Here is a 24,917-nt window from a genome sequence, read left to right on the forward strand (position 1 = left end):
CCCTTGACCTTTCCCCTATATTAATGTAAACATGGGATGTTACTGACTTTTCCTTATTGTCACAGAGTGACCAAGAGGACCTGATGGATTTCGCTGCTTTGTCGCAGAAACTGAAATCGATCATCAGGGAAAAACGGGCACATTTTCTCTTCTCCAGAGGCCTGGTGAAAACAACAACATTGGTGAAGATATCCTCGCACGGGAAGAGCAAATGAAAACAAAATTCTCCGGTTTGAAACCCCCATAAATCTTCCCACTTGCTGCCAAATGGTGGGGATGCTTGGTGTATGTAGGGTGTGTGGGGGTCGGGGAGGGAACGTGGGTAGAGAGTAGCCAGAGATAGTTGTCCACTGAAATGAGGCCGTGAACCTCCCGGGGCAGGTTTTGAAAGGGATGATCTGTAGGTGGTGGAGGAGGGGGTTATAGAAGGAGCACAGCCAACACTCAGTGAGGGGTCACTATGTTTCCCTGACCCTCCCCGCCCCCCACCCCCCACCCCAGGACATAGCCCAGGATAGGCTCAGATAAGGAAGGACTTTTGGCCATTATGGGTTCATCCCTCTAAACTAGCAACGTAATCTTGCCCCCATAAGGGGCGAGCCTTTGGTTCATTGATAGTATTCCCGCCTTGGAATCAGAAGGTGCAGAGTTTGAACCCCATTCCAGACAGTCCTAGAGTCTGGAGATCCAGCTCTGAATTCTGGGTCAACATCCAGAGGGATACTCACGTCCAGTGGGTGCGGGTGGTCCCCCCCTGACCATATGGATTATGGGAGCCCAGAAAACCCTCCTACTTTATAGGACTAAACACCACACAAGAATGGTTATGGCCATAGAAGGAGTGATCTCGTCTGTTAATCAGCCTGCGAGTTCTTGGATGGTATGAAAATTGGAGAAATATCACACTGTAGAGGGAGCTTTACTCTGTATCTAACCCGTGCTGTACCTGCCCTGGGAGTGTTTGATGGGACAGTATAGAGGGAGCTTTACTCTGTATCTGACCCTGTACCTGCCCTGGGAGCGTTTGATGGGACAGTGTAGAGGGAGCTTTACGCTGTATCTAACCCATGCTGTACCTGCCCTGGGAGTGTTTGATGGGACAGTGTAGAGGGAGCTTTACTCTGTATCTAACCCGTGCTGTCCCTGCCCTGGGAGTGTTTGATGGGACAGTGTAGAGGGAGCTTTACTCTGTATCTAACCCGTGCTGTACCTGCCGTGGGAGTGTTTGATGGGACAGTGTAGAGGGAGCTTTACTCTGTATCTAACCCGTGCTGTACCTGCCCTGGGAGTGTTTGATGGGACAGTGTGGAGGGAGCTTTACCCTGTATCTAACCCATGCTGTACCTGCCCTGGGAGTGTTTGATGGGACAGTGTAGAGGGAGCTTTACTCTGTATCTAACCCGTGCTGTACCTGCCGTGGGAGTGTTTGATGGGACAGTGTAGAGGGAGCTTTACTCTGTATCTAACCCGTGCTGTAATGCCCTGGGAGTGTTTGATGGGACAGTGTAGAGGGAGCTTTACTCTGTATCTAACCCGTGCTGTACCTGCCCTGGGAGTGTTTGATGGGACAGTGTGGAGGGAGCTTTACTCTGTATCTAACCCGTGCTGTACCTGCCGTGGGAGTGTTTGATGGGACAGTGTAGAGGGAGCTTTACTCTGTATCTAACCCGTGCTGTACCTGCCCTGGGAGTGTTTGATGGGACAGTGTGGAGGGAGCTTTACCCTGTATCTAACCCGTGCTGTACCTGCCCTGGGAGTGTTTGATGGGACAGTGTAGAGGGAGCTTTACTCTGTATCTAACCCGTGCTGTACCTGCCGTGGGAGTGTTTGATGGGACAGTGTAGAGGGAGCTTTACTCTGTATCTAACCCGTGCTGTAATGCCCTGGGAGTGTTTGATGGGACAGTGTAGAGGGAGCTTTACTCTGTATCTAATCCGTGCTGTACCTGCCGTGGGAGTGTTTGATGGGACAGTGTAGAGGGAGCTTTACTCTGTATCTAATCCGTGCTGTACCTGCCCTGGGAGTGTTTGATGGGACAGTGCGGAGGGAGCTTTACTCTGTATCTAACCCGTGCTGTACCTGCCCTGGGAGTGTTTGATGGGACAGTGTGGAGGGAGCTTTACTCTGTATCTAACCCGTGCTGTACCTGCCCTGGGAGTGTTTGATGGGACAGTGTGGAGGGAGCTTTACTCTGTATCTAACCCGTACTGTACCTGCCCTGGGAGTGTTTGATGGGACAGTGTAGAGGGAGCTTTGCTCTGTATCTAACCCTGTACCTGCCCTGGGAGTGTTTGATGGGACAGTGTAGAGGGAGCTTTACTCTGTATCTAACCCTGTACCTGCCCTGGGAGTGTTTGATGGGACAGTGTAGAGGGAGCTTTACTCTATATCTAACCCTGTACCTGCCCTGGGAGTGTTTGATGGGACAGTGTAGAGGGAGCTTTACTCTATATCTAACCCTGTACCTGCCCTGGGAGTGTTTGATGGGACAGTGTAGAGGGAGCTTTACTCTATATCTAACCCTGTACCTGCCCTGGGAGTGTTTGATGGGACAGTGTAGAGGGAGCTTTACTCTGTATCTAACCCGTGCTGTACCTGCCCTGGGAGTGTTTGATGGGACAGTGTAGAGGGAGCTTTACTCTGTATCTAACCCTGTACCTGCTCTGGGAGTGTTTGATGGGACAGTGTAGAGGGAGCTTTACTCTGTATCTAACCCGTGCTGTACCTGCCCTGGGAGTGTTTGATGGGACAGTGTAGAGGGAGCTTTACTCTATATCTAACCCTGTACCTGCCCTGGGAGTGTTTGATGGGACAGTGTAGAGGGAGCTTTACTCTGTATCTAACCCGTGCTGTACCTGCCCTGGGAGTGTTTGATGGGACAGTGTAGAGGGAGCTTTACTCTGTATCTAACCCGTGCTGTACCTGCCCTGGGAGTGTTTGATGGGACAGTGTAGAGGGAGCTTTACTCTGTATCTAACCCTGTACCTGCCCTGGGAGTGCTGGATACTGATGACATCCTTTACTGAGGTAACGGTGAGAGTGCTACATTACCAGTTTTTATATGAATTTGCTGCAGTCTTTAATGACATACCTGAGCCATCAAGGGCATGTTATAAATTCTACCTGAGTTGTAATTTATCAAGTTATTTTAAAGGAATAAAGTCAAACAAATCTGTCACTGCCTCACGTCCACAGTAAGTGAAACCAGTTCAGTTAATCCTCATCCTGCTGAATAAACAGTTCCACCACCACAACAACCTGCATTTATATATCGCCTTTAACGGAGTAAAACATCCCAAGGCGCTTCACAGGAGCGTAAATCAGACACCGAGCCACATAAGGAGATATTAGGACAGGTGACAAAAACCTTGGTCAAAGAGGTAGGTTTTAAGGAGCGTCTTAAAGGAGGAGACAGAGGCGGAGAGGTTTAGGGAGGGAGCCTAGGGCCCAGGCAGCTGAAGGCACGGCCGCCAATGGTGGAGTGATTAAAATCGGGGATGCGCAAGAGGCAAGAATTGGAGGAGCGCAGAGATCTCGGAGGGTTGTAGGGCTGGAGGAGGTTACAGAGATAGGGAGGGGAGAGGCCATGGAGGGATTTGAAAACAAGGATGAGAAGTTTTAAATTGTGATGTTCCCGGGCCGAGAGCTAATGTCGGTCAGTGAGCACAGGGGGGGATAAGAATGGAACCGGGCGAGCGTAGGTGAATAACCCTTACCCTGAATAAATAGTTACACAGAGAGTGACCCTTACCCTGAATAAATAGTTACACAGAGAGTGACCCTTACCCTGAATAAATAGTTACACAGAGAGTGACCCTTACCCTGAATAAATAGTTACACAGAGAGTGACCCTTACCCTGAATAAATAGTTACACAGAGAGTGACCCTTACCCTGAATAAATAGTTACACAGAGAGTGACCCTTACCCTGAATAAATAGTTACACAGAGAGTGACCCTTACCCTGAATAAACAGGGACTCTGTACAGTTACAGTGAGTGACCCTTACCCTGAATAAACAGTGACTCTGTACAGTTACACAGTGAGTGACCCTTACCCTGAATAAACAGGGACTCTGTACAGTTACACAGTGAGTGACCCTCACCCTGAATAAACAGGGACTCTGTACAGTTACAGTGAGTGACCCTTACCCTGAATAAACAGGGACTCTGTACAGTTAGTGAGTGACCCTTACCCTGAATAAACAGGGACTCTGTACAGTTAGTGAGTGACCCTCACCCTGAATAAACAGGGACTCTGTACAGTTAGTGAGTGACCCTTACCCTGAATAAACAGGGACTCTGTACAGTTATAGTGAGTGACCCTCACCCTGAATAAACAGGGACTCTGTACAGTTAGTGAGTGACCCTCACCCTGAATAAACAGGGACTCTGTACAGTTAGTGAGTGACCCTCACCCTGAATAAACAGGGACTCTGTACAGTTAGTGAGTGACCCTTACCCTGAATAAACAGGGACTCTGTACAGTTATAGTGAGTGACCCTCACCCTGAATAAACAGGGACTCTGTACAGTTAGTGAGTGACCCTCACCCTGAATAAACAGGGACTCTGTACAGTTACACAGTGAGTGACCCTCACCCTGAATAAACAGGGACTCTGTACAGTTAGTGAGTGACCCTCACCCTGAATAAACAGGGACTCTGTACAGTTAGTGAGTGACCCTTACCCTGAATAAACAGGGACTCTGTACAGTTATAGTGAGTGACCCTCACCCTGAATAAACAGGGACTCTGTACAGTTAGTGAGTGACCCTCACCCTGAATAAACAGGGACTCTGTACAGTTAGTGAGTGACCCTCACCCTGAATAAACAGGGACTCTGTACAGTTACAGTGAGTGATCCTTAGCCAAGTGTTTGGTGAAATTTTCATTGCTGGATCCATTCAGTTCCACAATCTTGCAGTGTATGAGGCGTGTTGTGATTATGATGTTAAAATGGTAATATGTGAAAGTGCTGCTTCTGAATCTACAAGAAAAATGAGTTGCCACTTTATTACAAGAGGGGCAAGAGGGGTCATGATTTCCACATAAAATGAAAGTGCTTTCTTCAAAGAAATGAAGGGGACAAAAATCAGGACAGTTTTGTGGTTCCTTAACTCTTGCTGAATTCCTGAAGGTTATTCAGGCTCGAAATCTCAGTGGGGATGGTGTATTCAGGTAAAGTCTCCTACCTGAGGGTTAAGGTGTGAGACCATTCTTATGGCAAGTGACTGTTTCATCCCAAGACACTGTAAGAAGGAACCAAGAGAGCAAATACTTCTTTAAATGGACCTCCTAAATTTGTGTATTTTTAAGACACTGCCTTGTACTGTATAGGAAATGTCTAATATCTTTGCTTCTGTATATTATTTAAATGTAAATAAATGTGATGAATCGTTTTATCCTGTATAACTCTGGTTTAGTGTGTGATATTACTGATGATGCAATGGGAATCTTATTTAATTCCAAGGGTCATTGTTAGGCCAGGGATAAGGGCAGGAAATGACAGATAAAGATTGTGAGTGACACTGCCATTTAAGGAAGCTGCAGGAAGTGCTGTTTGAACAAGAAACAGTAAAGCTCAGATTGTAAAATTAATTTGCATGATGTCAGCAGGGAGATGAGGGAAGATTCTTTAACACAATCAGCTGACCTGATGAAATATTTCTCTTGAGCTTCCATCACTTTTTGCTCTGTAGATTTTCATCAAATAATTTTAAAAACTCGAGGACAAATTTCAAAACCTTAATGAGGTTAAAATTTATATTGAGTGTTTTTTTTAATCACTCACTGTGTCTGAGAGAAAAAATGAGACTGTTCCGATTATCCACCTGTTGTAATATTTGTTTGGTGCTCTATAATGTTAGAAAGTGTATTAAGCTGAGTGAGAGAGGGAGAGAGAGAGATAGAGAGAGAGAGGTAGTGAGAGAGAGATAGTGAGAGGGAGAGAGAGAGAGGTAGTGAGAGGGAGAGAGAGAAATAGAGAGAGAGAGGTAGTGAGAGTGAGAGAGAGAGAGGTAGTGAGAGAGAGAGAGGGAGAGAGGTAGTGAGAGAGAGAGAGAGGTAGTGAGAGAGAGAGAGAGAGGTAGTGAGAGAGAGAGAGAGGTAGTGAGAGAGAGAGAGAGAGAGAGGTAGTGAGAGAGAGAGAGAGAGAGGTAGTGAGAGAGAGAGAGAGGTAGTGAGAGAGAGGTAGTGAGAGAGAGAGAGAGAGAGGGGTAGTGAGAGAGAGAGGTAGTGAGAGAGAGAGAGAGAGTCATAGAGTCATAGAGTTATACAGCACGGATAGAGGCCCTTCGGCCCATCGTGTCCGCGCCGGCCATCAGCCCTGTCTACTCTAATCCCATATTCCAGCATTTGGTCCGTAGCCTTGTATGCTATGGCATTTCAAGTGCTCATCCAAATGCTTCTTGAATGTTGTGAGGGTTCCTGCCTCCACAACCCTTTCAGGCAGTGAGTTCCAGACTCCAACCACCCTCTGGGTGAAAAAGTTCTTTCTCAAATCCCCTCTAAACCTCCCGCCTTTTACCTTGAATCTATGTCCCCTTGTTATAGAACCCTCAACGAAGGGAAAAAGCTCCTTAGTATCCATCCTATCTGTGCCCCTCATAATTTTGTACACCTCAATCATGTCCCCCCTCAGCCTCCTCTGCTCCAAGGAAAACAAACCCAATCTTCCCAGTCTCTCTTCATAGCTGAAGCGCTCCAGCCCTGGTAACATCCTGGTGAATCTCCTCTGCACCCTCTCCAAAGCGATCACATCCTTCCTGTAGTGTGGCGACCAGAACTGCACACAGTACTCCAGCTGTGGCCTAACCAGTGTTTTATACAGCTCCATCATAACCTCCTTGCTCTTGTATTCTATGCCTCGGCTAATAAAGGCAAGTATCCCATATGCCTTCTTTACCACCTTATCTACCTGTTCCGCCGCCTTCAGGGATCTGTGAACTTGCACACCAAGATCCCTCTGACCCTCTGTCTTGCCTAGGGTCCTCCCATTCATTGTGTATTCCCTTGCCTTGTTAGTCCCTCCAAAGTGCATCACCTCGCACTTTTCCGGGTTAAATTCCATTTGCCACTGTTCCGCCCATCTGACCAACCCATCTATATCGTCCTGCAGACTGAGGCTATCCTCCTCGCTATTTACCACCCTACCAATTTTTGTATCATCAGTGAACTTACTGATCATACCTTTTACATTCATATCCAAGTCGTTAATGTAGACCACAAACAGCAAGGGACCCAGCACCGATCCCTGTGGTACCCCACTGGCCACAGGCTTCCAGTCACAAAAACAACCTTCGACCATCACCCTCTGCCTTCTGCCACTAAGCCAGTTTTGTATCCAAAGTGCCAAGGCACCCTGGAATCCATGGGCTCGTACCTTCTTGACCAGTCTCCTGTGGGGGACTTTATCGAAGGCCTTACTGAAATCCATGTATACCACATCCACTGCGTTACCCTCATCCACACGCCTAGTCACCCCCTCAAAAAATTCAATCAAATTAGTCAGACATGATCTTCCCTTGACAAAGCCATGTTGACTATCCCTGATTAATCCTTGCTTCTCCAAGTGGTAGTGAGAGAGAGAGAGAGAGAGGTAGTGAGAGAGAGAGAGAGAGAGGTAGTGAGAGAGAGAGGTAGTGAGAGAGAGAGAGAGAGAGGTAGTGAGAGAGAGAGAGAGAGAGAGGTAGTGAGAGAGAGAGATTCGGCTGAGAGAAATTTCGGGTTGGAATTTATGAGTGCCGCTCGGCTGGTGTGAAGTGGGTGGAGGGAATGATCCGTGATGGCCCACACAGGTCGGCCCACACAGGTCGGCCCACACAGATCGATATTGATCCTCGGGCTTTATTTTATTGCCGATGGCCGTCCGCAGGCCCCGCGCAGTTTGCTGGTGAAGCCTTGGTCAATTCGAGCCACTTGCAGTGAGGGCAGTGGCCCTCAGGTAAGTTTTTTTGGGGGGGTGGGGGGACGCAGAAGATGCACGGGAAGGGGGGGGTGGTAGTTTGTGCGTGTGGAAGGTGGGCCCCCTAAACTGGAGATCTGTGCCCCCACTTTTCACCCATAAAACGGTCACAGTGAGGTCTAATTTCCAGCCTTTTCTCTTTCTCCGCTTGATGTTAGTTCAATTTTTTTTAAAAACAGCTAATTTTTGAAGCCAATTACAACCCATCCATCGGCCCCCACCCACTTAAACCTTTCAATCGGGCAATTAGCTTAAACCAATTTCTGTCACCATTATTGTGAATTCCAAAGTCACCGCTCACAGTATGTTATAACCGCACCAGGTATTTCGGGCAGAGACAGGTGTTCAGTGACGAGTTCACACAGCGATAAGGTGCAATTACCTTGTAAACTTAATCCCCTCTAAGTGGAGAGGGATTTATTAAAGCACAGAAGCTTGGCTTGAAACATGAATTTGCAAGTACAGTAAAATCTGTGTACAGGAGTGTTATATCCAGTAACACATGGTGAGCTATTATATAATATATATACAGGAGTGTTATACCCAGTAACACTCGGTGTGTTATTATATAATATATATACAGGAGTGTTATACCCAGTAACACAGGGTGTGTTATTATATAATATATATACAGGAGTGTTATACCCAGTAACACAGGGTGTGTTATTATATAATATATATACAGGAGTGTTATACCCAGTAACACTCGGTGTGTTATTATATAATATATATACAGGAGTGTTATACCCAGTAACACACAGTGTGTTATTATATAATATATATACAGGAGTGTTATACCCGGTAACACACGGTGAGTTATTATATAATATATATACAGGAGTGTTATACCCAGTAACACACGGTGAGTTATTATATAATATATATACAGGAGTGTTATACCCAGTAACACACGGTGTGTTATTATATAATATATATACAGGAGTGCTACACCCAGTAACACACGGTGAGTTATTATATAATATATATACAGGAGTGTTACACCCAGTAACACACGGTGAGCTATTATATAATATACATACAGGAGTGTTATACCCAGTAACACACAGTGAGTTATTATATAATATATATACAGGAGTGTTATACCCAGTAACACACGGTGTGTTATTATATAATACACATACAGGAGTGTTATACCCAGTAACACACAGTGTGTTATTATATAATATACATACAGGAGTGTTATACCCAGTAACACACAGTGTGTTATTATATAATATACATACAGGAGTGTTATACCCAGTAACACACGGTGTGTTCTTATATAATATATATACAGGAGTGTTATACGCAGTAACACACGGCATGTTATTATATAATATACATACAGGAGTGTTACACCCAGTAACACACAGTGTGTTATATAATATATATACAGGAGTGTTATACCCGGTAACGCACTGTGTGTTATATAATATATATACAGGAGTGTTATACCCGGTAACGCACGGTGTGTTATTATATAATATATATACAGGAGTGTTATACCCGGTAACGCACGGTGTGTTATGATATAATATATATAGAGGAGTGTTATACCCGGTAACGCACGGTGTGTTATTATATAATATATATACAGGAGTGTTATACCCAGTAACACATGGTGTGTTATTATATAATATAGATACAGGAGTGTTATACCCAGTAACGCATGGTGTGCTATTATATAATATATACAGGAGTGTTATACCCAGTAACGCACGGTGTGTTATTATATAATATATATACAGGAGTGTTATACCCAGTAACACATGGTGTGTTATTATATAATATATATACAGGAGTGTTATACCCAGTAACACATGGTGTGTTATTATATAATATATACAGGAGTGTTATACCCGGTAACGCACGGTGTGTTATTATATAATATATACAGGAGTGTTATACCCGGTAACGCATGGTGTGTTATTATATAATATATATACAGGAGTGTTATACCCAGTAACACACGGTGTGTTGTTATATAATATATATACAGGAGTGTTATACCCAGTAACACTCGGTGAGTTATTATATAATATATATACAGGAGTGTTATACCCACTAACACACGGTGTGTTATTAAATAATATATATACAGGAGTGTTACACCCAGTAACACACGGTGTGTTATTATATAATATATACAGGAGTGTTATACCCAGTAACACACGGTGTGTTATTATATAATATATATACAGGAGTGTTATACCCAGTAACACACGGTGTGTTATTATATAATATATACAGGAGTGTTATACCCAGTAACACACGGTGTGTTATTATATAATATATACAGGAGTGTTACACCCAGTAACACACGGTGTGTTATTATATAATATATATACAGGAGTGTTATACCCAGTAACGCACGGTGTGTTATTATATAATATATACAGGAGTGTTATACCCAGTAACGCACGGTGTGTTATTATATAATATATATACATCAGTGTTATACCCAGTAACACACGGTGTGTTATTATATAATATATACAGGAGTGTTATACCCAGTAACACACGGTGTGTTATTATATAATATATATACAGGAGTGTTATACCCAGTAACGCACGGTGTGCTATTATATAATATATACAGGAGTGTCATACCCGGTAACGCACGGTGTGTTATTATATAATATATACAGGAGTGTTATACCCGGTAACGCATGGTGTGTTATATAATATATATAAACGAGTGTTATACCCAGTAACACACGGTGTGTTGTTATATAATATATATACAGGAGTGTTATACCCAGTAACGCACGGTGTGTTATTATATAATATATACAGGAGTGTTATACCCAGTAACACACGGTGTGTTATTATATAATATATATACAGGAGTGTTATACCCAGTAATACATGGTGTGTTATTATATAATATATACAGGAGTGTTATACCCAGTAACGCACGGTGTGTTATTATATAATATATACAGGAGTGTTATACCCAGTAACACACGGTGTGTTATTATATAATATATATACAGGAGCGTTATACCCAGTAACACATGGTGTGTTATATAAAATATATAAACGAGTGTTATACCCAGTAACACACGGTGTGTTGTTATATAATATATATATAGGAGCGTTATACCCAGTAACACACGGTGTGTTATTATATAATATATATACAGGAGTGTTATACCCAGTAACGCACGGCGTGTTATTATATAATATATACAGGAGTGTTTCCGCAGTAACACATGGTGGGTTATTATATAATGTATATACAGGAGTGTTGTACCCAGTAACACACGGTGTGTTATTATATAATATATATACAGGAGTGTTATACCCAGTAACACATGGTGTGTTATTATATAATATATACAGGAGTGTTATACCCAGTAACGCACGGTGTGTTATTATATAATATATACAGGAGTGTTATACCCGGTAACGCACGGTGAGTTATTATATAATATATACAGGAGTGTTATACCCGGTATCACACGGTGGGTTATTATATAATATATACAGGAGTGTTATACGCGGTAACGCACGGTGTGTTATTATATAATATATATACAGGAGTGTTATACCCGGTAACACACGGTGGGTTATTATATAATATATACAGGAGTGTTATACCCGGTAACGCACGGTGTGTTATTATATAATATATATACAGGAGTGTTATACCCGGTATCACATGGTGGGTTATTATATAATATATACAGGAGTGTTATACCCAGTAACACACGGTGGGTTATTATATAATATATATACAGGAGTGTTATACCCGGTAACGCACCATGTGTTATTATATAATATATACACAGGAGTGTTATACCCGGTAACACACGGTGGGTTATCATATAATATATACTGGAGTGTTATACCCAGTAACACACGGTGGGTTATTATATAATATATATACAGGAGTGTTATACCCGGTAACACACGGTGTGTTATTACATAATATATATACAGGAGCGTTATACCCAGTAACACACGGTGTGTTATTATATAATATATATACAGGAGTGTTATACCCAGTAACACACGGTGTGTTATTATATTATATATACAGGAGTGTTATACCCGGTAACGCACGGTGTGTTATTATATAATATATATACAGGAGTGTTATACCCAGTAACACACGGTGTGTTATTATATAATATATATACAGGAGTGTTATACCCAGTAACACACGGTGTGTTATTATATTATATATACAGGAGTGTTATACCCGGTAACGCACGGTGTGTTATTATTTAATATATATACAGGAGTGTTATACCCAGTAACGCACGGTGTGCTATTATATAATATATACAGGAGTGTCATACCCGGTAACGCACGGTGTGTTATTATATAATATATACAGGAGTGTTATACCCGGTAACGCATGGTTTGTTATATAATATATATAAACGAGTGTTATACCCAGTAACACACGGTGTGTTGTTATATAATATATATACAGGAGTGTTATACCCAGTAACACACGGTGTGTTATTATATAATATATACAGGAGTGTTATACCCAGTAACGCACGGTGTGTTATTATATAATATATACAGGAGTGTTATACCCAGTAACACACGGTGTGTTATTATATAATATATATACAGGAGTGTTATACCCAGTAATACATGGTGTGTTATTATATAATATATACAGGAGTGTTATACCCAGTAACGCACGGTGTGTTATTATATAATATATACAGGAGTGTTATACCCAGTAACACACGGTGTGTTATTATATAATATATATACAGGAGTGTTATACCCAGTAATACATGGTGTGTTATTATATAATATATACAGGAGTGTTATACCCAGTAACGCACGGTGTGTTATTATATAATATATACAGGAGTGTTATGCCCAGTAACACACGTTGTATTATTATATAATATATAAAGGAGTGTTATTATATAATATATACAGGAGCGTTATACCCAGTAACACACGGTGTGTTATATAATATATATACAGGAGCGTTATACCCAGTAACACATGGTGTGTTATTATATAATATATATACAGGAGTGTTACACCCAGTAACACACGGTGTGTTATTATATAATATATACAGGAGTGTTATACCCAGTAACGCATGGTGTGTTATTATATAATATATACAGGAGTGTTATACCCAGTAACGCACGGTGTGTTATTATATAATATATACAGGAGTGTTATACCCAGTAACGCACGGTGTGTTATTATATAATATATACAGGAGTGTTATACCCAGTAACGCACGGTGTGTTATTATATAATATATACAGGAGTGTTATACCCAGTAACACACGGTGTGTTATTATATAATATATATACAGGAGTGTTACACCCAGTAACACACGGTGTGTTATTATATAATATATACAGGAGTTTTATACCCAGTAACGCACGGTGTGTTATTATATAATATATACAGGAGTGTTATACCCAGTAACGCACGGTGTGTTATTATATAATATATACAGGAGTGTTATACCCAGTAACACACGTTGTATTATTATATAATATATATACAGGAGTGTTATACCCGGTAACACACGGTGTGTTATTATATAATATATACAGGAGTGGTATACCCAGTAACGCACGGTGTGTTATTATATAATATATACAGGAGTGTTATACCCAGTAACGCACGGTGTGTTATTATATAATATATATACAGGAGTGTTACACCCAGTAACACACGGTGTGTTATTATATAATATATATACAGGAGTGTTATACCCAGTAACACACGGTGTGTTATTATATAATATATATACAGGAGTGTTACAGCCAGTAACACACGGTGTGTTATTATATAATATATACAGGAGTGTTATACCCAGTAACGCACGGTGTGTTATTATATAATATATACAGGAGTGTTATACCCAGTAACGCACGGTGTGTTATTATATAATATATACAGGAGTGTTACACCCAGTAACACACGGTGTGTTATTATATAATATATACAGGAGTGTTATACCCAGTAACGCACGGTGTGTTATTATATAATATATGCAGGAGTGTTATACCCAGTAACGCACGGTGTGTTATTATATAATATATACAGGAGTGTTATACCCAGTAACACACGTTGTATTATTATATAATATATATACAGGAGTGTTATACCCGGTAACACACGGTGTGTTATTATATAATATACATACAGGAGTGTTATACCCAGTAACACACAGTGTGTTATTATATAATATACATACAGGAGTGTTATACCCAGTAACACACAGTGTGTTATTATATAATATACATACAGGAGTGTTATACCCAGTAACACCCGGTGTGTTCTTATATAATATATATACAGGAGTGTTATACGCAGTAACACACGGCATGTTATTATATAATATACATACAGGAGTGTTACACCCAGTAACACACAGTGTGTTATATAATATATATACAGGAGTGTTATACCCGGTAACGCACTGTGTGTTATATAATATATATACAGGAGTGTTATACCCGGTAACGCACGGTGTGTTATTATATAATATATATACAGGAGTGTTATACCCGGTAACGCACGGTGTGTTATGATATAATATATATACAGGAGTGTTATACCCAGTAACACATGGTGTGTTATTATATAATATATATACAGGAGTGTTATACCCAGTAACACATGGTGTGTTATTATATAATATATACAGGAGTGTTATACCCGGTAACGCACGGTGTGTTATTATATAATATATACAGGAGTGTTATACCCGGTAACGCATGGTGTGTTATTATATAATATATATACAGGAGTGTTATACCCAGTAACACACGGTGTGTTGTTATATAATATATATACAGGAGTGTTATACCCAGTAACACTCGGTGAGTTATTATATAATATATATACAGGAGTGTTATACCCACTAACACACGGTGTGTTATTAAATAATATATATACAGGAGTGTTACACCCAGTAACACACGGTGTGTTATTATATAATATATACAGGAGTGTTATACCCAGTAACACACGGTGTGTTATTATATAATATATATACAGGAGTGTTATACCCAGTAACACACGGTGTGTTATTATATAATATATACAGGAGTGTTATACCCAGTAACACACGGTGTGTTATTATATAATATATACAGGAGTGTTACACCCAGTAACACACGGTGTGTTATTATATAATATATATACAGGAGTGTTATACCCAGTAACGCACGGTGTGTTATTATATAATATATACAGGAGTGTTATACCCAGTAACGCACGGTGTGTTATTATATAATATATATACATGAGTGTTATACCCAGTAACACACGGTGTGTTATTATATAATATATACAGGAGTGTTATACCCAGTAACACACGGTGTGTTATTATATAATATATATACAGGAGTGTTATACCCAGTAACGCACGGTGTGCTATTATATAATATATACAGGAGTGTCATACCCGGTAACGCACGGTGTGTTATTATATAATATATACAGGAGTGTTATACCCGGTAACGCATGGTGTGTTATATAATATATATAAACGAGTGTTATACCCAGTAACACACGGTGTGTTGTTATATAATATATATACAGGAGTGTTATACCCAGTAACGCACGGTGTGTTATTATATAATATATACAGGAGTGTTATACCCAGTAACACACGGTGTGTTATTATATAATATATATACAGGAGTGTTATACCCAGTAATACATGGTGTGTTATTATATAATATATACAGGAGTGTTATACCCAGTAACGCACGGTGTGTTATTATATAATATATACAGGAGTGTTATACCCAGTAACACACGGTGTGTTATTATATAATATATATACAGGAGCGTTATACCCAGTAACACATGGTGTGTTATATAAAATATATAAACGAGTGTTATACCCAGTAACACACGGTGTGTTGTTATATAATATATATATAGGAGCGTTATACCCAGTAACACACGGTGTGTTATTATATAATATATATACAGGAGTGTTATACCCAGTAACGCACGGCGTGTTATTATATAATATATACAGGAGTGTTTCCGCAGTAACACATGGTGGGTTATTATATAATGTATATACAGGAGTGTTGTACCCAGTAACACACGGTGTGTTATTATATAATATATATACAGGAGTGTTATACCCAGTAACACATGGTGTGTTATTATATAATATATACAGGAGTGTTATACCCAGTAACGCACGGTGTGTTATTATATAATATATACAGGAGTGTTATACCCGGTAACGCACGGTGAGTTATTATATAATATATACAGGAGTGTTATACCCGGTATCACACGGTGGGTTATTATATAATATATACAGGAGTGTTATACGCGGTAACGCACGGTGTGTTATTATATAATATATATACAGGAGTGTTATACCCGGTAACACACGGTGGGTTATTATATAATATATACAGGAGTGTTATACCCGGTAACGCACGGTGTGTTATTATATAATATATATACAGGAGTGTTATACCCGGTATCACATGGTGGGTTATTATATAATATATACAGGAGTGTTATACCCAGTAACACACGGTGGGTTATTATATAATATATATACAGGAGTGTTATACCCGGTAACGCACCATGTGTTATTATATAATATATACACAGGAGTGTTATACCCGGTAACACACGGTGGGTTATCATATAATATATACTGGAGTGTTATACCCAGTAACACACGGTGGGTTATTATATAATATATATACAGGAGTGTTATACCCGGTAACACACGGTGTGTTATTACATAATATATATACAGGAGCGTTATACCCAGTAACACACGGTGTGTTATTATATAATATATATACAGGAGTGTTATACCCAGTAACACACGGTGTGTTATTATATTATATATACAGGAGTGTTATACCCGGTAACGCACGGTGTGTTATTATATAATATATATACAGGAGTGTTATACCCAGTAACACACGGTGTGTTATTATATAATATATATACAGGAGTGTTATACCCAGTAACACACGGTGTGTTATTATATTATATATACAGGAGTGTTATACCCGGTAACGCACGGTGTGTTATTATTTAATATATATACAGGAGTGTTATACCCAGTAACGCACGGTGTGCTATTATATAATATATACAGGAGTGTCATACCCGGTAACGCACGGTGTGTTATTATATAATATATACAGGAGTGTTATACCCGGTAACGCATGGTTTGTTATATAATATATATAAACGAGTGTTATACCCAGTAACACACGGTGTGTTGTTATATAATATATATACAGGAGTGTTATACCCAGTAACACACGGTGTGTTATTATATAATATATACAGGAGTGTTATACCCAGTAACGCACGGTGTGTTATTATATAATATATACAGGAGTGTTATACCCAGTAACACACGGTGTGTTATTATATAATATATATACAGGAGTGTTATACCCAGTAATACATGGTGTGTTATTATATAATATATACAGGAGTGTTATACCCAGTAACGCACGGTGTGTTATTATATAATATATACAGGAGTGTTATACCCAGTAACACACGGTGTGTTATTATATAATATATATACAGGAGTGTTATACCCAGTAATACATGGTGTGTTATTATATAATATATACAGGAGTGTTATACCCAGTAACGCACGGTGTGTTATTATATAATATATACAGGAGTGTTATGCCCAGTAACACACGTTGTATTATTATATAATATATAAAGGAGTGTTATTATATAATATATACAGGAGCGTTATACCCAGTAACACACGGTGTGTTATATAATATATATACAGGAGCGTTATACCCAGTAACACATGGTGTGTTATTATATAATATATATACAGGAGTGTTACACCCAGTAACACACGGTGTGTTATTATATAATATATACAGGAGTGTTATACCCAGTAACGCATGGTGTGTTATTATATAATATATACAGGAGTGTTATACCCAGTAACGCACGGTGTGTTATTATATAATATATACAGGAGTGTTATACCCAGTAACGCACGGTGTGTTATTATATAATATATACAGGAGTGTTATACCCAGTAACGCACGGTGTGTTATTATATAATATATACAGGAGTGTTATACCCAGTAACACACGGTGTGTTATTATATAATATATATACAGGAGTGTTACACCCAGTAACACACGGTGTGTTATTATATAATATATACAGGAGTTTTATACCCAGTAACGCACGGTGTGTTATTATATAATATATACAGGAGTGTTATACCCAGTAACGCACGGTGTGTTATTATATAATATATACAGGAGTGTTATACCCAGTAACACACGTTGTATTATTATATAATATATATACAGGAGTGTTATACCCGGTAACACACGGTGTGTTATTATATAATATATACAGGAGTGGTATACCCAGTAACGCACGGTGTGTTATTATATAATATATACAGGAGTGTTATACCCAGTAACGCACGGTGTGTTATTATATAATATATATACAGGAGTGTTACACCCAGTAACACACGGTGTGTTATTATATAATATATATACAGGAGTGTTATACCCAGTAACACACGGTGTGTTATTATATAATATATATACAGGAGTGTTACAGCCAGTAACACACGGTGTGTTATTATATAATATATACAGGAGTGTTATACCCAGTAACGCACGGTGTGTTATTATATAATATATACAGGAGTGTTATACCCAGTAACGCACGGTGTGTTATTATATAATATATACAGGAGTGTTACACCCAGTAACACACGGTGTGTTATTATATAATATATACAGGAGTGTTATACCCAGTAACGCACGGTGTGTTATTATATAATATATGCAGGAGTGTTATACCCAGTAACGCACGGTGTGTTATTATATAATATATACAGGAGTGTTATACCCAGTAACACACGTTGTATTATTATATAATATATATACAGGAGTGTTATACCCGGTAACACACGGTGTGTTATTATATAATATACATACAGGAGTGTTATACCCAGTAACACACAGTGTGTTATTATATAATATACATACAGGAGTGTTATACCCAGTAACACACAGTGTGTTATTATATAATATACATACAGGAGTGTTATACCCAGTAACACACGGTGTGTTCTTATATAATATATATACAGGAGTGTTATACGCAGTAACACACGGCATGTTATTATATAATATACATACAGGAGTGTTACACCCAGTAACACACAGTGTGTTATATAATATATATACAGGAGTGTTATACCCGGTAACGCACTGTGTGTTATATAATATATATACAGGAGTGTTATACCCGGTAACGCACGGTGTGTTATTATATAATATATATACAGGAGTGTTATACCCGGTAACGCACGGTGTGTTATGATATAATATATATAGAGGAGTGTTATACCCGGTAACGCACGGTGTGTTATTATATAATATATATACAGGAGTGTTATACCCAGTAACACATGGTGTGTTATTATATAATATAGATACAGGAGTGTTATACCCAGTAACGCATGGTGTGCTATTATATAATATATACAGGAGTGTTATACCCAGTAACGCACGGTGTGTTATTATATAATATATATACAGGAGTGTTATACCCAGTAACACATGGTGTGTTATTATATAATATATATACAGGAGTGTTATACCCAGTAACACATGGTGTGTTATTATATAATATATACAGGAGTGTTATACCCGGTAACGCACGGTGTGTTATTATATAATATATACAGGAGTGTTATACCCGGTAACGCATGGTGTGTTATTATATAATATATATACAGGAGTGTTATACCCAGTAACACACGGTGTGTTGTTATATAATATATATACAGGAGTGTTATACCCAGTAACACTCGGTGAGTTATTATATAATATATATACAGGAGTGTTATACCCACTAACACACGGTGTGTTATTAAATAATATATATACAGGAGTGTTACACCCAGTAACACACGGTGTGTTATTATATAATATATACAGGAGTGTTATACCCAGTAACACACGGTGTGTTATTATATAATATATATACAGGAGTGTTATACCCAGTAACACACGGTGTGTTATTATATAATATATACAGGAGTGTTATACCCAGTAACACACGGTGTGTTATTATATAATATATACAGGAGTGTTACACCCAGTAACACACGGTGTGTTATTATATAATATATATACAGGAGTGTTATACCCAGTAACGCACGGTGTGTTATTATATAATATATACAGGAGTGTTATACCCAGTAACGCACGGTGTGTTATTATATAATATATATACATGAGTGTTATACCCAGTAACACACGGTGTGTTATTATATAATATATACAGGAGTGTTATACCCAGTAACGCACGGTGTGTTATTATATAATATATACAGGAGTGTTATACCCGGTAACGCACGGTGTGTTATTATATAATATATATACAGGAGTGTTATACCCAGTAACGCACGGTGTGCTATTATATAATATATACAGGAGTGTCATACCCGGTAACGCACGGTGTGTTATTATATAATATATACAGGAGTGTTATACCCGGTAACGCATGGTGTGTTATATAATATATATAAACGAGTGTTATACCCAGTAACACACGGTGTGTTGTTATCTAATAGAAATACAGGAGTGTTATACCCAGTAACGCACGGTGTGTTATTATATAATATATACAGGAGTGTTATACCCAGTAACACACGGTGTGTTATTATATAATATATATACAGGAGTGTTATACCCAGTAATACATGGTGTGTTATTATATAATATATACAGGAGTGTTATACCCAGTAACGCACGGTGTGTTATTATATAATATATACAGGAGTGTCATACCCAGTAACACACGGTGTGTTATTATATAATATATATACAGGAGCGTTATACCCAGTAACACATGGTGTGTTATATAAAATATATAAACGAGTGTTATACCCAGTAACACACGGTGTGTTGTTATATAATATATATATAGGAGCGTTATACCCAGTAACACACGGTGTGTTATTATATAATATATATACAGGAGTGTTATACCCAGTAACGCACGGCGTGTTATTATATAATATATACAGGAGTGTTTCCGCAGTAACACATGGTGGGTTATTATATAATGTATATACAGGAGTGTTGTACCCAGTAACACACGGTGTGTTATTATATAATATATATACAGGAGTGTTATACCCAGTAACACATGGTGTGTTATTATATAATATATACAGGAGTGTTATACCCAGTAACGCACGGTGTGTTATTATATAATATATACAGGAGTGTTACACCCGGTAACGCACGGTGAGTTATTATATAATATATACAGGAGTGTTATACCCGGTATCACACGGTGGGTTATTATATAATATATACAGGAGTGTTATACGCGGTAACGCACGGTGTGTTATTATATAATATATATACAGGAGTGTTATACCCGGTAACACACGGTGGGTTATTATATAATATATACAGGAGTGTTATACCCGGTAACGCACGGTGTGTTATTATATAATATATATACAGGAGTGTTATACCCGGTATCACATGGTGGGTTATTATATAATATATACAGGAGTGTTATACCCAGTAACACACGGTGGGTTATTATATAATATATATACAGGAGTGTTATACTCGGTAACGCACGGTGTGTTATTATATAATATATACACAGGAGTGTTATACCCGGTAACACACGGTGGGTTATCATATAATATATACTGGAGTGTTATACCCAGTAACACACGGTGGGTTATTATATAATATATATACAGGAGTGTTATACCCGGTAACACACGGTGTGTTATTACATAATATATATACAGGAGCGTTATACCCAGTAACACACGGTGTGTTATTATATAATATATATACAGGAGTGTTATACCCAGTAACACACGGTGTGTTATTATATTATATATACAGGAGTGTTATACCCGGTAACGCACGGTGTGTTATTATATAATATATATACAGGAGTGTTATACCCAGTAACACACGGTGTGTTATTATATAATATATATACAGGAGTGTTATACCCAGTAACACACGGTGTGTTATTATATTATATATACAGGAGTGTTATACCCGGTAACGCACGGTGTGTTATTATATAATATATATACAGGAGTGTTATACCCAGTAACGCACGGTGTGCTATTATATAATATATACAGGAGTGTCATACCCGGTAACGCACGGTGTGTTATTATATAATATATACAGGAGTGTTATACCCGGTAACGCATGGTGTGTTATATAATATATATAAACGAGTGTTATACCCAGTAACACACGGTGTGTTGTTATATAATATATATACAGGAGTGTTATACCCAGTAACACACGGTGTGTTATTATATAATATATACAGGAGTGTTATACCCAGTAACGCACGGTGTGTTATTATATAATATATACAGGAGTGTTATACCCAGTAACACACGGTGTGTTATTATATAATATATATACAGGAGTGTTATACCCAGTAATACATGGTGTGTTATTATATAATATATACAGGAGTGTTATACCCAGTAACGCACGGTGTGTTATTATATAATATATACAGGAGTGTTATACCCAGTAACACACGGTGTGTTATTATATAATATATATACAGGAGTGTTATACCCAGTAATACATGGTGTGTTATTATATAATATATACAGGAGTGTTATACCCAGTAACGCACGGTGTGTTATTATATAATATATATACAGGAGTGTTATACCCAGTAATACATGGTGTGTTATTATATAATATATACAGGAGTGTTATACCCAGTAACACACGGTGTGTTATTATATAATATATATACAGGAGCGTTATACCCAGTAACACATGGTGTGTTATATAAAATATATAAACGAGTGTTATACCCAGTAACACACGGTGTGTTATTATATAATATATATATAGGAGCATTATACCCAGTAACGCACGGTGTGTTATTATATAATATATACAGGAGTGTTATACCCGGTAACGCACGGTGAGTTATTATATAATATATACAGGAGTGTTATACCCGGTAACGCACGGTGTGTTATTATATAATATATATACAGGAGTGTTATACCCGGTATCACACGGTGGGTTATTATATAATATATACAGGAGTGTTATACCCAGTAACACACGGTGGGTTATTATATAATATATATACAGGAGTGTTATACCCGGTAACGCACGGTGTGTTATTATATAATATATACACAGGAGTGTTATACCCGGTAACACACGGTGGGTTATTATATAATATATATACAGGAGTGTTATACCCAGTAACACAGGGTGTGTTATTATATAATATATATACAGGAGTGTTATTCCCAGTAACACACGGTGTGTTATTATATAATATATACAGGAGTGTTATACCCGGTAACGCACGGTGTGTTATTGTATAATATTTATACAGGAGTGTTATACCCAGTAACACACGGTGTGTTAGTATATAATATATACAGGAGTGTTTCCCCAGTAATACATGGTGGGTTATTATATAATATATATACAGGAGTGTTATACCCAGTAACACACGGTGGGTTATTATATAATATATATACAGGAGTGTTATACCCAGTAACACACGGTGTGTTATTATGTAATATATACACAGGAGTGTTATACCCAGTAAAACACGTGTGTTATTCTATTAAATATACAGGAGTGTTATACCCAGTAACACACGGTGTGTTATTATATAATATATATACAGGAGTGTTATGCCCAGTAACACACATTGGGTTATTATATAATACATATACAGGAGTGTTATACCCAGTAACACACGGTGGGTTATTATATAATATATATACAGGAGTGTTATGCCCAGTAACACACATTGGGTTATTATATAATATATATACAGGAGTGTTATACCCAGTAACACTCGGTGAGTTATTATATAATATATATACAGGAGTGTTATACCCAGTAACACACGGTGGGTTATTATATAATATATATACAGGAGTGTTTCCCCAGTAATACATGGTGGGTTATTATATAATATATATACAGGAGTGTTATACCCAGTAACACTCGGTGAGTTATTATATAATATATATACAGGAGTGTTTCCCCAGTAATACATGTTGGGTTATTATATAATATATATACAGGAGTGTTATACCCAGTAACACTCGGTGAGTTATTATATAATATATATACAGGAGTGTTTCCCCAGTAATACACGGTGTGTTATTATATAATATATATACAGGAGTGTTATACCCAGTAACACACGTTGTATTATTATATAATATATATACAGGAGTGTTATACCCAGTAACGCACGGTGTGTTATTATATAATATATATACAGGAGTGTTATACCCAGTAACACTCGGTGAGTTATTATATAATATATATACAGGAGTGTTATACCCAGTAACACACGGTGAGTTATTATATAATATATATACAGGAGTGTTATGCCCAGTAACACACGGTGAGTTATTATATAATATATATACAGGAGTGTTTCCCCAGTAATACATGGTGGGTTATTATATAATATATATACAGGAGTGTTATACCCAGTAACACACGGTGTGTTATTATATAATATATATACAGGAGTGTTATACCCAGTAACACACGGTGTGTTATTATATAATATATATACAGGAGTGTTATACCCAGTAACACACGGTGTGTTGTTATATAATATATACAGGAGTGTTATACCCAGTAACACATGGTGTGTTATTATTTAATATATATACAGGAGTGTTATACCCAGTAACACACGGTGGGTTATTATATAATATATATACAGGAGTGTTATACCCAGTAACACACGGTGGGTTATTATATAATATATATACAGGAGTGTTATACCCAGTAACACACGGTGGGTTATTATATAATATATATACAGGAGTGTTATACCCAGTAACACACGGTGGGTTATTATATAATATATATACAGGAGTGTTATACCCAGTAACACTCGGTGTG

At 38.2% G+C, this 24,917-nt stretch overlaps 1 protein-coding gene across 2 annotated transcripts in view; it reads left to right on the forward strand.

The window, feature by feature from the left end:
* The window catches only part of zgc:77752 (uncharacterized protein LOC393862 homolog), a 52,603-nt gene that overhangs the window by 26,127 nt on the left and 1,559 nt on the right, over window positions 1–24,917 (forward strand). The window contains exon 11 of one of the 2 annotated variants that reach the window (XM_068005252.1): window positions 66–230. In XM_068005252.1, the coding sequence (XP_067861353.1) occupies window positions 66–215 (150 nt within the window). In that variant the 3' untranslated portion in view covers window positions 216–230. Of the gene's footprint in view, window positions 1–65; window positions 5,410–24,917 lie in introns of those variants that run through there. The other variant, XM_068005251.1, reaches the window with a different exon arrangement.

The sequence above is a fragment of the Heptranchias perlo genome, chromosome 24 (assembly GCF_035084215.1).
Source record: "Heptranchias perlo isolate sHepPer1 chromosome 24, sHepPer1.hap1, whole genome shotgun sequence".
In the NCBI taxonomy this organism is placed as follows: Eukaryota; Metazoa; Chordata; class Chondrichthyes; order Hexanchiformes; family Hexanchidae; genus Heptranchias; species Heptranchias perlo.